The sequence below is a fragment of the Enhydra lutris genome, unplaced genomic scaffold (assembly GCF_002288905.1).
Source record: "Enhydra lutris kenyoni isolate GAN:26980312 unplaced genomic scaffold, ASM228890v2 scaffoldscaffold27, whole genome shotgun sequence".
NCBI classification, from domain to species: Eukaryota; Metazoa; Chordata; class Mammalia; order Carnivora; family Mustelidae; genus Enhydra; species Enhydra lutris.
In genome coordinates this window covers 6,052,913-6,071,323 of record NW_019154111.1, presented here as the reverse complement: position 1 = coordinate 6,071,323, position 18,411 = coordinate 6,052,913, and the positions used below count along the sequence as shown (strand labels likewise).

The 18,411-nt window shown below is 43.2% G+C and overlaps 1 protein-coding gene across 1 annotated transcript in view; it reads right to left on the bottom strand.

The window, feature by feature from the left end:
- The window catches only part of LOC111151963 (diacylglycerol kinase iota), a 432,202-nt gene that overhangs the window by 200,404 nt on the left and 213,387 nt on the right, over positions 1-18,411 (bottom strand). The window contains exons 8-10 of the mRNA XM_022510212.1: positions 15,923-16,039; positions 6,625-6,699; positions 5,969-6,067 (exon numbers count right to left, since the gene is read on the bottom strand). Of these exons, the coding sequence (XP_022365920.1) occupies positions 5,969-6,067; positions 6,625-6,699; positions 15,923-16,039 (291 nt within the window). The remainder of the gene's footprint in view (positions 1-5,968; positions 6,068-6,624; positions 6,700-15,922; positions 16,040-18,411) is intronic.

The following is an 18,411-nucleotide window of genomic DNA, read 5'->3' as shown; positions in this document are numbered from 1 at the left end:
GATAGTTTGACTTTTTCTTTGCTGATTTGGATGCCTTTAATTTCTTTGTGTTGTCTGATTGCTGAGGCTAGGACTTCTAGGTCCTTTCTGGCTCCAGGGGTTGGGGAACAGGCTGGGAGAAGAGAAAACAACTTCCCAGAAGACAGGCAGATTGTTCTAGAGGCAAGTAAACAGGATTCATCGATTCACCTACTAAGTGCGAGACACAGTACAGGGTGGGAAGAGAGAGGGATGGACAAAACAGGGAAGATTCTACTCTCTATTATTAAACAGAGAAAGTTCTAGCATTATTCATTAAAGAAAATACGATAATGACTTGGGGGTATGGAGAGTCAATTAAGAATGAATTTGCTTCACTGGCTTATCAGTCTCCATCGAAGCCTTGTAACTCTTCCATAGCCTGAAACATGCTGGTGGGTTACTGAGCAAGCCTTGGTTTATGTCCCAGAGGGATTCGCCAGATCGCGGCAAAAGCTGCTAGGAAAGTCCCAAGGAAGATAAAAGCTAGTGGGAGGAAGAGATAAAGAAAGAATTATTTCAAACTGGCTTCAAATAACCCCAAAGGAATACTTAATTTTCTTAAAAAACACGTTAGGCTCCTACTGTGTGCCCACGTTTACACTCAGGAAGCTCAGAAAGAGGCAAATCCAAAATAAACGTGTCAGCTGTAGATGGTTCACGGTTCGGCGGAGATGCCTACCGAGAAGTAGGAAGCCAGAGCAGGTACTCTGAGTGCCCATCTGGGGATTAGATGAAGGCATCCTGTATATGATATCTGAACTATTTCCTGAAAGACAAGTAAGGTTAACCATGTCTTTACACGTGGAGAAGAGAAAGAGGGAGGCACACAACATGCTGTGGGGACGTGACCTTCTGCACTGTGAGGCAGGAGGGGTGGGACATGAAACTGGAGGAGTTGGTGGGAGACAAAACTGGGTGAGTTGTCAGTTAAATGGCTAAGGAGCTTGGGCTCTGTTTTCTAGGGAATGAGAGTCATTGGAATGTTGTAATCAGGGGAGCAGACTGACATTGTCATGTATCAGGCCGGCTAGAAACTAAGGAGCTAGACAGTCAGGCGGGCTCTCGTCCTATCAAAGGAGATGGGGCCCTGGGGGGAAGTGGAGCCCTCATGAATGGGATTCGTGCCCTTATAAAAGGGACGCCAAAGAGCTCCCTCATCGCTTCTGGCATGTGAAGACACAGCAAGAGGACACAGGGAGAGGATGGCGTTCCGGGAACCAGGAAGGGGAACCTTAGCAGCTCCCATATGTGCTGGTGCCTTGATGGTGGGCTTCCCAGCCCCCAGAACTGTAAGGAATAAATTCCTGTTATTAAACCATCTAGTATCCAGTATTCGGTTAGAGCAGCCTGAGTGGAGTAAGACAGCTGCCCCTACACTTCCACCAGTATTATAACTGGGGAAAAGATTTATTGTCTTGTTGATTTATTTTCATCTGCTGAGGCTGGCTTGCTTGACAAGATCTTGGGCATGGACTTTGACATGTGTAACTGTCTGCTGACTACCTTTCTGCCCTCTTCCTAGCCTGTTCTAAGCATTAGGAGCCTAAAATTATATACAGACATCATGATTATTGATTTATCCCCAGGTTGTACATCACAGAATATCACTGAGGTTGGTTGCTCAAGAATTTAGAAAGTCTTGGGATGCCTGGGTGGCTCAGTGGGTTAAGCCTCTGCCTTCGGCTCGGGTCATGATCCCAGGGTCCTGGGATCGAGCCCCACATTGGGCTCTCTGCTCAGCAGGGAGCCTGCTTCCCCCTCTCTCTCTCCCACTGCCTACTTGTGATGTCTCTGTCAAATAAATAAATAAAATCTTTTTTTTTTTAAAAAGGTCTGGGGGCTCAAACATTTGAAGTTACTGATTTTTGTCTCCCTCTCCCACCTTGGGTGACTTGCCCCTGACCGAGGAGGGGTGGCCCTGGGGTGACAGTACATAGGTCCAGCCACGTGATGGGGCTGGACTCAGCATGAGCACTCAGTGCGCCCACAAATGGATACTCCCTTCCTCTTGTCACCTACTGATAAGGCCCCTGGAAGTCGATTGCAACTCATGCCGCCCCTCCTCCTGGGGACTTCACGCTGAATGGTGTGAGAAGCCAGGGTCCGGACCCCTCAGGTGTCAGGACTGACAAGGCAGAATCACTCTAGGGGGCAGAACACCTGCTTAACCCGGAACATATAACCTAAGTCCCTGGAAAAGAAGTCCTGAGCGGGAGCCTCCAGGAGAGATCGTGGGAAAGCAGGAAACATCGAAAGATGTCAGGAGTGTCGACATAAGACTCAGGGAGAAAGATACTAATGAGTCAGGGACATCATGAGAAACGCTAAGTTCTGAAGTTAGAGCGAAAGTTAAGTTACCTAAGGGAAGGGGGCTATTTTTCGAGTCCTCAGGTTTTCAAACACAGAGGGGGGGGACTGCGTGGGTATAAACTTTATCTCCCAGGTATTACATCTTTTCCACAGGAGAAGAAATTCAAAGTTGACCTTGTAGTCCCTGGTTCCAGTTCCTGTTCCCCCAGCACCAGCGCCGCCAACCTCTAAAACTTTCAGAACTCCCACTATCCCCTCCACCTTAAGTGACAGAAAAACAGAGAGAATTACTGTGAAATAACTGTTTAAAACAAATTATTGTTTAAAAAGGACACTGAGGCAGTCCCAAATGTGTTCGTCTCAATGTATTCCTGCAATGTGTAGGAAAATTTGTGCGCGCACACAAAATACTGCCTTTCTGAAAAGCTGTAGGTATTTTTCTTGCCAGAAGATGGCGACAGAGTCTAGTTAGTTACTTAAGAGAAGCCCAAGCAAGTTTAAATAAAAGTTTGAAGCCTCGGCTTTATTTATTTTTAAAATTTTTTAAAAAGATTTTATTTATTTATTTGACAGAGAGAGAGATCACAAGTAGGCAGAGAGGCAGGCAGAGACAGCAGGAAGCAGGCTCCTTGCTGAGCAGAAAGCCCGATGTGGGCCTTGATCATGACCTGAGCCAAAAGCAGAGGCTTAACCCACTGAGCCACCCAGGTACCCCAAGCCTCGGCTTTAAAGAGGGAGTGCTTTCTATCTACAAGGAGATAAGCAAAATAAATCAGGCATTAAAAGGCAAAAAACAGGTTTGAACAACAACAGCAGGGAAGTGCTTCTAGTCAGCCCTCGCTAATCAGTGTGGTTTTTCTAGAAAAGCAGAATCTCAGGGCCACCTTCCTGGGGCTCACTTGCCCTGTTTTTAGGGCTGTCCTGAATCACCCTTTGATCCTTTATCACAACAAAGGTTTGGGGGCGGGGGAGGCCAAAATTATGGAGGAAACAAGATTCAGGGAGCCAAAGAGTGAGAAACTTTCACAGTTCACCCTCTGACTCCCCATCACCCAGAATCTCCCCTCATCTGCAATGATAAGGGCACAGGACAGCCACAGCACAGGAAAAGGTGGGCCCTAATAGAGGAATTAGATCATCTATGACCACGACCCTTCCCTACTCACTACAACTGGGAATCACGCGGTCCCTTCCTAAGACTGAAGATGGAGATCACTTTGAATAATTGCCATTGTACAAAGGTATCTGGATATATTTAAAACTTTCTCAGCATTTCGCACTGTGCTCAGAAGCAATGCTCTTTGCTAGGCTTAGTAAAAACTCTATTTTACAAAGAAATAGAAAGTTATACAATATTCATTTTGATGTGGTTAGCCATACTTCTGAGAATCCCAGATATTCTAGAAGTAGTCTCATAAGCCAAAATGCATAAAATGAGAGCAAATCACTTAATTCTTTTGTCTCTAATACCTAGGCATTTTTATTTGAATACCTCACGGTCACTTCCAGTATCTCAAACACATCTCAACTTCTTTTCCAGTATAATGCTTCCCTTTCCTGAACTCTCATCAGTAACAAAGCCGCTGTCCAGATAACTCGCTGTAAAACCCGCATTGCTTGTTACATGATTATTTGTTCACTTCTAGAGCCCACGCACTAGAAATCACAGGTTGGAAGGTGCAGCCCCAGGCGATAGGGAGGCTCTGTCTTAGCAGAACACCCACAGAGCACTTAGACTGCAATTCACAAAACACAGGTTTGTGCCAAGGACTATGGGAGCACAGTGGACAGGGTGACTCATTTTGGGAAATGGTTCCAAGCCTTAAAGGATGAACAGGAGTTTGCCATGGAGTGAGAAGGAAAGGGGGCACTGCTCCCCCAGCTTTCTCTTTCTGTATAAGTAAGTAGGTCCATTGTCAATTCAGACATATCTATGACATTTTTTTACCCCTCCCAAGTCACTGCTCTGAAATTCCAGAACAATCTCAGTTTGATCCACTCAATTCAGAACTCACATATAGTTAACGTTGTTTGAATTATTTTTCCCATTTGCCCCTTTAGTGTCATTAACAAGATGCCCTTAGAAAGTTTACTTAAGCTTTCTTGTTTTCTAGTTAGTGAAATAGGAAACAGTGTGGGATCAGCTCTGGCATTACTAACTTATTTAGAGATCCCAACAAAAATGGGCTCTATCTTAATGGCCTGTCTGCTCCTGAAACCTACAAGTTTCTAAGTGCCTGAGGAAAAAGGCTTATGATTTAATGAGCGCATCTTCTAGAATGACTCTCATGGTAAAATATATTGGGAATTAGCATGTGATACTCAAGTGGTCAAAGTCAATGGAGTCCATTACATTAGCTTTGCTGATTCCATGGTCTCCAAATATACCTCCACCCCTCATGAGGCTCTAGGGAGACCAGACCTAGGGAATGACTCTGGTTCAGGGCACACTGAACCCCACTTCCGAAAAGCCCCTCCAGTGACAGTCTCAGGATTGCCATCATCACAATATGAAGATCATCACTCACCAACTTAAAACAAGCAGGACGCTGAAAGTAGATTTTTCACTTACGGCACATTTCTTTTCCCTGTTTTCTTCAATGTTAAAGATTTTTAACACAGAACATTATCAAGAATTTTTAAGCAAAGAAAGAAATGGAGAAAAAGTATTTTCCTTAAATCACAAGCCCTCTGAAGAGAAGCTTTATTGTAATTAATCCTTCTGGGAAAATGCCCGGCATCCTTCGTAGGAAGAACATCAATCCTAATTATAGGACTCCCCTCCTTACGTGGAGTTAACGAGACAGTTTCAAATCGGTAATTGTAAAGTGTGAAACTTCAAGGAATCTCACCTCAAAATGAAAAATGTGCACTTAATGGACAGAGAAAATATTTTATATTTATTCTCACAGGAAGATAGAGAAGAATCAAAGCCAAAGAAGAGTACCGATAAGAAGCCTCAGAGTAGGAAGAGAAGTGTATGAGGAGACAAAGACCTAGATTCTGGAACAAATTCTGTCCTTTAAAGAGCTGTGTCACTTCAGGTATGTCATTACACGTAAGTGTTCTCAGGCTATTACTTTCTCCTCAAATGAGGTCGTGATTAATTATGCCACAAGATTTGGGCACGGACCAAATGAAACCTTTAGGAGGTGATATTTTTGATAGCGTTGGTGGCGTTTGTTGTGAATGATCACTGGGAATGGTGAATCATTGTTCTCGCTTTGCTCTGAGGATAGGGACGAAAGTAGTCAGGTCTAACTTACAAGGGAAAGCCATGAAGAGAAGTCCATAAAAAGCTTCCTAACAAAGAGTTAAGAAACTCTGAAACATATTAACCGGGAGATTTTGGAATGATCTTTTTTGAAAAGCTGTAAGGAAAACGTCAGCATTTTTGTAGTGCCGCTGGAGTCAGCATTTTGGAGTCTTACTTGGAAGCTGAAGGATAAATCATAGGACCTCCAGGTTTTGCCTAACCCTGCAGTAAGGCTGTGCCCTGCATCACTAACCCTGTCCCTGAGAAACTGGTTGTCTTCCAATGCTTGGGGCTCTAGGTGGTGCTATTTGAATTGGTGTTGGAAACTGTTTGCAAGAAAGCACTGAGGCTTCCAAGTTAAACTCATGAAAAATGACTCACCTGGTTGCCTCCGCTCTTGGGGTTCACAAACACAAGCAATGGTTTCATGAGAGGAGAAGAGATAGGTTTTATCACAAAAGGACGACCTTTGTTTTCCTGCTAAAGGAAGAAAGCAACACTATTGAGACATTCGTCCATGACTTGGATGCACAGCCCAAAAGCAATGGAAGGGAGAAAATACCAGTACTCCACCACCACTAACCCTTGATCCCCCCCACCCCCACCAAAAAAAGCTACATCTTGTTTCACAGGGCTTACTATTAAAAAGATAGTCCATATAAAGTTTAGAAGAAAGGCTCTCGAGCTATAATTCGCCTTTGAGAACAAGCCCTTGTTCTCAAAAACAAGAACGTTTTTTTCTTCTATTCTGTATGCTCTGGGCATTCTAGAAATGGGATTTCTTCATCATCATCTTGGGACCCTATTTCCACGGACGAGTGCAAATCCTCTGACCCTTTAGTCGCAGGAAGTTATACATGTACACGTTTTCCAGAAATTGAAAGTTATTCCAGTGTGTGGTTTGAGTGAGTGTAGTAAAGGAGGGACCGGGGGCCAAAAATTTATGAGGAAAAGAAGACTGGGCCAGATCACATCAGACAGAGGCTACGGTGAGGAGGAGGGAGCTGCTCACGGGCACGGAGTCCCGAAACACTTACTTCTGTCCCTCTTTTACTGGCTTTCCTTTTAAAGCTGGTCCTCTTCTTCTTCCGATTCGAAGCCTTTAGCGAGTTCTGTAGGGAAAGAAGGCAACAGCTGAGCGCAGAGGCGGACAGCGCCTGAGCTTGCCATGCAGACCCATGGAGGAGACGAGGGCAGCACATGCTGGTCCACGGCATGCTTCTCATGCTTTGACACTTCCAAGCCACTGTTCATGGGTAAGCCACAGACAGAAACCAGTCGAGTGCTTCAGAGGGAGCGACCGACTCCCCACCACATGGAGAGGCAGCGAGTTAGAACCCTGGAGGCTCTCATGGACTCACATAACAACACAAGTTATACCTGCCAACCCTCCCAGTAAAAATGGAAGAATCCCAAATTCTCTGAGGGGCTCCAGTCTCCCGCCCAACCAGGTCCGTCTCCCGCCCAACCAAGTTCAAGTTCATCTCCTGCAATGGAGATCACCTATGTGGAAATGTAAAAAAGGAGGCCATTTTTCATGTTTTTCTTTTCTTTTTTTTTTCTTTCTTTCCTTTCTTCTTTCTTTCTTTTTTTTTTTTTTTTTTCTGTTTACTTTGGTAATGACCTTTCTAGTTATAGTCATAAGGTAACTTGATCCCCTGGGGAACATGATGATCCAACTATCCTATCAGTGCTGAGGGTTAGGTTTTAAAATGCAGAGATAAGACTCACCTTAAATTACTTATGTTAGTAGAGTGACGATCACCACTCTCTCTTTCTCTAAAGACCTATTGGTTTGAAAAGCCTTCTCTCCCCCAGTAGCCTTGATTTGTTCTTCTCACAGACATGCCTCCAACCTGTGGAATCCAGGGACCCCAAATTCACTTTCCCTGTTTTTCTCTTTCCAGGAGTTTTATGGACCACAACTTTGTGATTACTTCAACTGACCATTTACTCTGAGATTGTGATACAGATGCTTTGAGAAGAACCTCTCTTAGGGGACAGTCACAACTCACTGGCTTAATTAGTAGAGAGTCAATAATTAGTTAGATTGCCATCTTCACAAAGGCAAGATGTTACTATCACATCATAGATGTTTAACAAAGTGTTGAAAGCCTGAAACACAGAAGGCTTAACTTAAAAGCTTATATAAGCATAGACACATGCATTGCTTGAGCAGATAAAGATTTTCAAATAGCTTCAAGAAATTTAGATATCTGTTCTTTTAGGTTCCTGGGTATTTTCTTCTTACCGCATTCAAAATATACCTTAGTCTCGAGTACATATATTAACACATTCAAATTAGCAAGATTGAAACTATTTGACTTCTGAGTTTACTTTCATTTGGACCATAAAAACATACATTGCTCTGTAGCCGGTACTCATCAAGGATGAAGGAAACTTTCTTGAACCATCATTTGTCCCAAAGCTTTCTTCTTCCATCCAATTAAGAGAGTTTTCAGGTTCCAAGCCTCACCAGAAGAGAGAGACCCAGAAGCTCAGGAGCTCATGGGTGTTCTAGACCCCAGGTTATTCTTACCATTCACTGTAGATCACAGCTCTCCTACAAAAAGTTCTCCACGTTTCTGAATTCCTCTTTAAATGGATCTGTTACCATGTTCCACTTCAGGGAAACTTTTGCATTATTAGAGTATTTCCCACATGTTAACTACTTTGTTTAAAAGGGAAGAAAAACTACCTGGACACCGTAAACACTTAATCAGCCAAGTGTCCCAAGAAGAATGTTGGAAACTCTTAGGATGGCGATTAATGATATTGAGTGGTTTTCAACTCATCACAGCATGTTGGCCTCACCCAGAGTTCTTTCAACAATGCGGATCTGTGGACCCCCAAATATTCTTTGTTTGGCATGAAGCCTAGGCAAAGATGCTTTTTAAAAGCTCCGCAGGCAATTCCAGTGGGTAGCCAGAGCTGAGAACCTCTGAAGTCAAAGGGAAAAGTGGGGAGACATACATAAGGCACTGAAGCATCATTTCAATGGGATAAGGAGCCAGAGCCGTGGAACTGGACACACCAGGTGCTAATTCTGGGTCTTCCAGTTACAAGATCTGTGACCCTGGCCAAGTCAGGCAAGCTTTTGAAATAACAGTTTCTTAACTTAAAAATGAAGGTGACAATACCTACCTCACAGGGCAGTTGTGAAGTTAAAAGGAGAAAAGGTATGTGAAGCAGTTAGCTTGGTCTCGGCCCGTGATAAGCGCTTCCGTAAATGTTAGTTGCCTCGTTCGCGGGTGTATATCCCCAGCACCGAGCACTGATGTCCGCCCACAGTGTGTGCTCAAGTCATTGTTGAAATGAGTCAGTATTGTAACTCGCAACACTTACTGAGTCCTTCCTGGTTTCGGAAAGGATCTTTCGGAACTGAATGCTCGTCTCCTAACTTCCCTGTTGCTTTAGTTCATTTATGGCCAAGAGCAACGCAGGGAGCCAAGTGCTTTCAGGAATGCACGACAGGCCCCGGTTCCTGGCAGCACTCAGTAACTACGCTCTGAGAGAGAAGTCTAATGGATCAGGCTAAGATCATTCCCGAACCTTGCCTGATCCCAGAAATCACAGCTCTTCAGGCGACTCTGCTGATCAAGGATGTTTGGGAAACAGAGTTAGAAAAACACATCCAGAGAAGGCTTGAGGTCTGAAAACAGAGCAGGCAAGGACCTCAACTCTAACAGGGAACAGACATACACGAGGGCCTTTTCCACACAGAGCAAATACAAGGCTTCCGAGCCTCATGGAGCCAAGTGCACGTGAGGTCCTCCTCATCTCACAGAACAAGGAGGGGGCCCAGAAGAAGCACAGAGGTTGACTTACAGTCCCTGGAAGCTTCTGTGTGAGCTCGGAGTAAGCTTACATCCCTATGGACAGATAGCAAAAGATAAGCAGTATGGGATTTCACAGAAGACCTCCAAATTCCCAGGGCTTCCTTCTGTTCACATGTAAATATGTATCTCAATCTCAACACTGAACTTCTTCTAAAAGGCATCGCCATCCAGTGGGGAACAGATGGACGGGGAAGCCGAGCTGGCTTGTGTTTCAGCCATGACAAGACGAGTCAGCCGGTCTGGCTCATCTAAGATATTGCTCACCCTGCCTGGGTCAGTCTTGTTGTGAGAGTTAAAACAGCCTGCTTTTCAAGAACATAAAAATTATTCCAAGAAGCCGTTTTGTAGACGTGCTGTGGTATCATTCAAGAAACCATTCGTAATACGTGTGCTGTGTTCTACAACAGAAATATCCCCGTTATCAAGGGTGGCTAACCCTGTCCTCTAGAAGGTTTGCTTGGCAAGTTGAACACGAGCCCAACAGTACAACGTTGTACCCTCGTATGGATTTTTGTATGTTTCAGATTCTAACAGCATTTGTCCCCCATACATTCTGTGCCCACTGTTGTGTTCAAGTCCTAAGAATAGATAAAGGCCTTTTGGGCTTTTTGGACCTGGTATTGGGACCGTACTACTTTACAGAAATAATCCGATAAACAAAGTCTCTATCGTAGTCAGGATCCTTTCCTGGGCTATTTAAAAAAAAAAAAAAATGCTCATTGGGTAAATCACTCAACTGGGAATAAAACTAAACTACTTCCTAATATCCTTTAGGGCTTTTGCCAGGTTATGGGATCACAAAGGACTGGTTATAACAACAGCTCTAAAGAGAAGATATCTCACACTTCGTCATCCCAAATGAAGCCTTCCCCCATTGCATACTGGAAAAAACTCTGATGGGTGGTAGAAGAGGCATGGACTTCGTCTTACTAGTGAGTGTTCTTGTGCTGCCTGCTGTGGCTGCACCGCCGGGACAAAAGTTGTCCTGAGGATAGGCGAGCAGAGAAATCAACTACTTCCAAAAGGTAAGGACAGGGTCTCTGCCATTTCTCAGGCATATTTGGTTAAATCACAGCAAGGATTGCCTAACCTTTTGAACTGACCAAAGGAAATGGCTAGAGCAATTTTTGAGAGATATGGTTGATCCTAGCTATTACATGTCGTGGGTCCAAGCATTTTCATATTATCTAATCATAAAGAATAAGGACTAACACGGAGAGAGCCCATATGGGCTAGGAAGGAGCTGATGGCAGCATTTTTTATAAGTCAACCATGAGATACTATATAAATCTCCACCAGTAGGGAGTTGGCTAAACAAATTGTATAAATTGTAATCTATTTATAGTATGGAACATATATAGCAGTTTTAAAGGGGGTTAAATCTAGATGTATTAATGCAGACTTTTCCCCGGTATTTTTTTTAAAGTAGGAAAGGCAAGTTTTAAAGTATTATGTGCAGAATGATGTAATTTATTAAAAACACACACCTCTAGTCTCCTATAACTTGACCCCACAAACATTCACATATCATGAGTCTTTCTCCATCAGCTCCAAACGCTCACACTAGTATTTCAACATCTTCAACTTGTTCATACAGTCACAATATTATCCTCTAACATTTTCAGTCCAGAGCAGAAACAGTGACATCTGTAATATTAAATATAACTTTGCCTTTAAATGCATGAACAGGGGGCGCCTGGGTGGCTCAGTGGGTTAAAGTCTCTGCCTTTGGCTCAGGTCATGATCCCAGGGTCCTGGGATCAAGTCCCGCATCTGGCTCTCTGCTCAGCGGGAATCCTGCTCCCCGCCCCCCGCCTCTGCCTGCCTCTCTGCCTACTTGTGATCTCTGTCTGTCAAATAAATAAATAAAATCTTAAAAAAAAATGCATGAACAGATTTGTGCTTGATTCTTAAAATTTGGTCCTTTTAATTCTGGACTATCATCTAAATTCCATCATCTTTTATGTTCTAGGTCTCTCCCAAATAATTTGGTGATGAAACCCAACAAATCATCCAGACCCGCCCTCGTTCTCCTTACTATGCAAGCTTCACACAGCTGGTCCCAAAACCATGATCTACTAAGAACCAGCCATCTTTTAACTGATACAGAAAATACATGACTTAATTCCACCTCTTTACAATCTGCTTCTCCGACCATTATGCTCTCAAGTAGGTTTCTTTCTCTCTAGAGTCATTTTTTAGACACAAGCGTCACAAATAAAGCTGACCATATTTGGCGATGCACCTTAGCAGCAGTTCCCAGAATGTTCTGTAAGCTTGGGCTGTCCTTCTTCATCTGTCTTCCCAGTGAGGCCCCTCACATCCTTCAAGACCAAGCATACACAGCGTTTTCTGTTTAGCCTGCAGTGATCTCCACAATCAAAGTCACACAGTTCCTCATGTTTCTACCCCATTGCTACATCTCGGGTCACACTCACCACTCAATGCCTTAGCCGTGTTGGCCTCTCACAGACCAAGGCTGGTTCACCCCCTCTCTGGGGCTTCCTCTCACCACACTGTGTATATCTGTCCTAAAAGATGCACGCTGACGACCAAGGCAAACCTTCCAGAAACCTGAAGACCACTCTTTTTCATTACGGATTTACATGTGGCTGAATTCCTTTTCCAGAATCCAAAACTCCCTGCCCAGAGATTTAGTTGTATCAATTTTCTCGCCTAGGGAGGATACTCTTTGTGGACATCAGACGAACATCTGTTTCATCTGTGGACCTCCCGCTGCATATAATGGCCTCTGTGAATGGAGTTAAATGTCTACTTCACTCAGTTAACAATATCTTCTTGTTTTTAAGCCATGTCCTCACATTCAGAAATACACAGAAAAAAAAAATAAATAAATTCTACAAGTAGGAAAAACATTTTGCTACTGTTCTGCTGTTCTCCATCTAATTTTCAAATTCGTTTTTTTAGCATTTCTCAATGTCTCCAGTGAATTCTTTAATCTCACTGCTTCCACACCGTCACTAACAGCTTGCCACTCACACTCTACAAACTAGAGTTCTGACGGTCATCAATGATCTAGAGCCAAACGCAAAGACCCTTCTCAATCCTTGTTAATTTTTAATGCCTACAGAATTTAACAGTGATGACTGCCCTATTTTTCTTTCCATTTTTCATGATGACACTCTGTGCTACGATAGGTCTCTCCCTGTTCTGCAGGATTCTCTTCCTCCTTTCCCTTTTCGGTTGCGAATGCTCACCATGTCTTCTTCAGTTCCTCAGTTCAGTGACTGAATTAACTCTCCACCGTGGGATAAGGACCACGCTAGTGAACACACAATCCCACTGCCGTGTGACATCCAGCTACAGTGGCATCTCAAGGTGCACTTGAGAGCACACCAGATACTAGGCTATGGTCCCCACTCTGCCTCTTTCCCTATAAGAATCCCTCTCTTCCTTTCTTCTCTCAGTGTAATACAAATGGCCCAGGGAACAATAACTTCTGTTATTTTCATTTGTTGATGTAGAACTTCATTTGATACCCTGTACTCAACAAGGAAAATAATAAGAGCTAACATTTGAGTTTTACAATGAGCTAGGTGCTGTTTCATGTACTTTATTTTTATTTTTTAGCTCATTAGTCCTCATGAAAACCCAGTAATTGGGTACTAATTATTATTTACACTTTGCAGATGAGAAGTTGAAGAGTTTAAATTCTTGAGATTATACAAGTCATTAAACAGCAGAGCAAGTTTATGAATCTAGGCAGTCTGGCCCAAGCTAGAACTCTCAACCACGGTATTGTCCCCCATGCTCACCATACACTGGCTTTTCAAATGGAATTTAGTTAATTGATTGACCCTTCTCAATCCTTGTTAATTTTTAATGCCTACAGAATTCAACATTGATGACTGCCCTATTTTTCTTTCTATTTTTCATGATGAAACTCTGTGCTATGATAGGTCTCTCCCTGTTCTGCAGGATCCTCATCCTCCTTTTGCTTTCTGGTTGTGAATGCTCACTGTGTTAGTGAGCATTCAATACATGTTAGTTTTCCTTACTCTTATTATTATACTTTTCTGAATCACAGAAGGACAATAAGAAAATGTGTGATGAGAACAATCTGGACTTTAGCATCCAGACTGTGAACTGTAATACCATCCACTGTTAGAAGTAACCAAGACTCCTCAGAGAAATGTCTGCTTCCAGGTATGGGCAGGAAATGCATAAGTTGATCCTGGGACATGGCATGATTCCTGAAACCAAGGAAGGCATCAAAACCCGCATGGCTCATGAAAAATGGAGACAAGAGCCATCTGGAAGGCGGTCTAACTGGTCAAAGATAAAACAATATGAATATTAAAAAAATTATGCTGATGGATTGAAATATCATATATATCACATGAGGTAAGTTGATAATTCATAATGATACTCTCTGAAAACCACCACCACCACCACCCTTAGCCAACCAATAATGTTGCTAAGGTGCCAACTTATTATTCTGAAAATTTACAAATAAAGGTAAATACTCAAGCATCTGTCATGTATTAGCTTTATTTTTTAGTTCTTTATTACCAGCAGGAGAATAAAGAAGAATAAAAACTGGAAAAACCACCTCTTGGTAACCCCCTAATATAATAGATTTAGGTAACAATCTTCAATGGATAAAATGGTGAAAGGCTGATGGACAACTTTAGGATAGATGGATTAGAAGCATAGCTCCAAAACTCACTGATTGGTCTTAAAACTAAGAGTGAACAACCTGGGGCGCCTGGGTGGCTCAGTGGGTTAAGCCTCTTAACCCCTTCGGCTTGGGTTGTGATCTCAGGGTGCTGGGATGGAGCCCCACATTGGGCTCTCTGCTCAGTTGGGAGCCTGCTTCCCCCTCTCCCTCTGCCTGCCCCTCTGCCTACTTGTGATCTGTCAAATAAATAAATAAAATCTTAAAAAAAAAAAAAGAGTGAATAATCTGACACCTGTTCCTTTGAAAGCAACATCACCGAAATACACCACTACCCATGCAGTATAAACTAGTCTCACAGCCTCAGGAGTACAATTTTGGACACAGCAGCCTTGCTCATGCCATTCTCCTGCCTGCTATTTCCTCTCTTCTCCATCCATCTAAATCCCACCCATCTTTAGAGAGGTAGAATATAACTCACCTACTTCATGAGGCTCTCCCTGATCTCTCCTTAAGAAAACCACACCATTCTTCAGAGTGGATCACGCATTACATCACCATGCCTAGGAGCTTTCTTAATACCATCAGGGTTTTCAATGAAAACATGTTGATTTAATTGAGTATTTAATATAAAACTCTTAGAGAGAGTACTGAATTTTAGGGGTTGGGGAACCAGAGAAGTAAAAAGGTTAGAGATTTGAAATTAACAGTAAATTAGAAATCAGTACCTGAATTTCAAACGTAGTACTACACTTGCTAACACCTTGGGCCACTCATTTAACAACTCGAAGACGTAAGATGAAAAAGCTAGGCTCCCCATTTTTTAATGTACAGATAGTGCACCTGCCTCTCTGGAAGAGATTTCCCAAAGGCTTTTGTGGACCGTAACTAGGAAAGATATTACTAAATGTTACTCATCAACAGAAGCTGAATGCTATGTAAAAACACACAAAGCAAAACAGTGTCCTTGATCTGCCAGTGTTTTAAATAACACTGAGTCAGTGAGAATAAACTGCATGATGATTCTGAAGACCATATAAAGTAGGACTGCCTTATCTTTTAAAGATATTACATTCAGCAGGATATCCTAAGGTCGCTGCATCCCCAGAACAGCTCTCATCCTCCCCCTGCCCCCTGCCCCCACCATAGCATTACGAGTCCGCCATCCCATAACTTGGAGCTCGTGGTCTAAGATGTACGGTACGAAGGTAGATATTTTGCTCTCAAAGATTACGACCGTGTTGAGAAACCGCTAAGATTTCCCGGAATATCGCAGAGACGCTCTAGGACAGAATGTACAACAAGAACTGAATACAGAATGAGATTAGGTGTTAAGAGGATAAATTCTACTTTGCCTTAAGAAAAGAGTGTTGCTCTCTGAGCGGGCCTTGTGTACTTAGGAAGGTCATGACCCCCAGTCTGCCGTTCAGGTTGGAAGTGGTGGCAAGCTCAACCAAACAATGAAGCCTGTATGGTTTGCCCTCATATTCAGTCCCTGGGGATGCCCAGGCTGGAAGAGAAGAGAGTTGTGTAAGGGTTAGTTGCACCCACCACTAGCATTTAATGAACTCAGGAGAACATCCAAGGAGAACACCATTAGCACCTGAACGGGAAGGAACCATTCCTGCTGTGGAACTTGGATCTCTTCAGGAAAGGGAGGCTGGTTCCATGAGAGAGCCCAACTGTGGTACAGCGATGGGCTAAATGGAATGGACTGGGGGAAGCTGAGCATGGGGCCGTAGGGAAGAGTGAGCAGAGATTTTCGGAACCCCAGAAAGAGTCAGGGCAAGAAAAGCAAGAAGCAGCAGTTCCTTTTTCTCCGCACTGGCCCAGGAGCACCAGGGGCCCAGAAGTTACCTGAGGTTTCTTCACCTTAATGATCCAGGTGGGCGGGACAATGACAGCAGCATGAGCCCCCAGGGAGCAGGGTTCCTCAATGTGATGCAGCATGAAGCAGGTCACCTTATTGTGAAACTGAGGAGAAAAACAGGCCAATAAACAACCCTGGGCCAAGGGCACCGCTAAAGCAAGAAGGAATGAGCGCATGCGCACACAGGCACCCCCCCAGCCTCGCAGACGTGAAGACGCATGCTTCTTAGCACCACCCAGACAGCCTCGGAACTGCGAGACCAGACTTGGAACTCATTCCACTTTACAAACTGATAAAGAAATCAGTCTTGTAGGTCCAGGCCAGCTCAAACTTTGTAAGCTTTCAATAGGATATTTACATAAGGAGGTCTCGGAGAGCTCTATTAATCCTAACCCCGGATATAATTTTGTTGCCCTTGACCTCCACCAGTCACACACTGGATGTGGGATAATGCTGGGGAGGCAAGGAAGGTTCTCCTACCTGCCTCTCCTTTTTCTAATCATAGGTGTAAACCCATTCTAGGTAGTCCTTCTCGTTTAGGAAACCCAGGAAAGAAGCAAGAGGTCTCTTCTAGAGAGTTCTTAATCCAAGAGGTAACAAAGAGACTGCCTCTCTGGGTTTGTCTGGGGCTGCTTTTAAAAAATACAATGAGCCTAACTACCTCGGTAAGTCCAAAACACTTCCTGTTTTTGAAAGAAGAAAGTAAATGTAGACTGATGATCATAACAATACCTCAAGATTAGTGGTTTAACTCTATACCCATGGACTGAGTGACCATCATCTTTTGTGTGAAAAGTAATAACGATGTGAGGTAACAGTTTTTTTCCTAATAAACAAAATCCACTTTATATAATAATTGTGGGCCTTAAAGTTTTAATCAGTGATTTTTAAAAAACTTTAACATCAGTTTCTACTGTATTATACTTAATGGAACCATACTTTGTCATCTTAATGGGAACAATTTTAAGAATGAAAGGGAACACTGTTAATGATTACGTTGGAACAACAAACATAAATTAGGACTGTCTCAGGAAACCTGGCAAATATGGCTACCCCAATTATGTCCCAGGGGGAATTTGTCTTCATTTCTGCCTATCCTTACATGATCCTGTAGCAAATTACTAATTAAATGGGGATGCAAAATAAGTTAGTAATTTCCCCTACGACCAGTTATTTGTGATCTGCAAACAGTGATATACTAGAAAATATTATCTGAATACCCTCTTCAAAAATTGATTTTCTTTTAGCAATTCAAATAAATCCCTAAACGGATGCCCACTGCACTTCTAAAATGGTCAAGTTCTCTGAGATGACCTATTTCAACTCTCAATTTATACCTGAGTAATCACCAATCTAAATAGACTGAGAGCTATGTCCCAAAGTGCCTAACTTTTACAAGGTGGAGTCAGAGCCTAAACCCCCAAAATCGAGCTCTTACACCCAGTTTTTATTTTTGTTTCCTGCAGCAGAAATGCCTATGGACATGAGATATCCTAGAATGGATTACCTGTAGGCTTAAAATATTTCGCCAGTGTAATTTGTCTTAAAATGTTTTGTATCTTTACTTCTTGCAAAATCACCTACAGGTGATTCAACTGGACTATGAGTTAATGACAAGAGAACAAGGGCACCATGTAAAATGGGATTGAGTTCCCAAATTAATGGGCCCTGGATAAGCCATCTCACCACAGCCTGGTAGCTGCAGTGGTGGAGCAGATGTCTTCTACTGGAGCCCAAACTGCTAGTGATGCTCTCCCACAGGTGGGGCCTCAACAGATCAGGGAAACCAGCAGCCTAGACTCTGTAGGGGAGAACTAGAACTGGAACTAGCTTCTTTCTCTCCAGGTGGACACACTGCCTTGATGGTATAGTTTCATTCAAGGACTTTACCTTTGTGAGCTTCTTGAACAGAAGCACAAAGATTATTTGTGTAAAAAATAACTGAAAGGGGGGGCGCCCGGGTGGCTCAGTGGGTTAAAGCCTCTGCCTTTGGCTCAGGTCATGATCCCAGGGTCCTGAGATGGAGCCCTGCATCGGACTCTCTGCTCAGCAGGGAGTCTGCTTCTTCCCCCCCTTTCTCTGCCTGCCTCTCTGCCTACTTGTGATCTCTGTCAAATAAATAAGTAAAATCTCTAAAAAAAAATAACTGAAAGGAAATGTCACTTCCCTATCTAGAGACAGTAGGTTCTCCTGATTCTTGGGGGTCTAGGGAAATTAAGCTAGGTCCAACTTTACAAAACTTTATAAAATTCCCCAAATGCAAAAGTTTTGACCTACAAAAATGTCAATTTTCTACATTGCAACTAAAGGGATCTGCTCTGGCCCTGTGGGCTTGTTTGGATAGTTAAATCTGATGTGTGTAGAGGGCTAAAGTCTTCCTATAAACTCTTAAATTACCTGGAACACCAAAGCCCTTTCTTTTCAGGCTGCCTGTGCAATGAGGAGACTCTATGTCCCAATTATATGGTCATTCAAC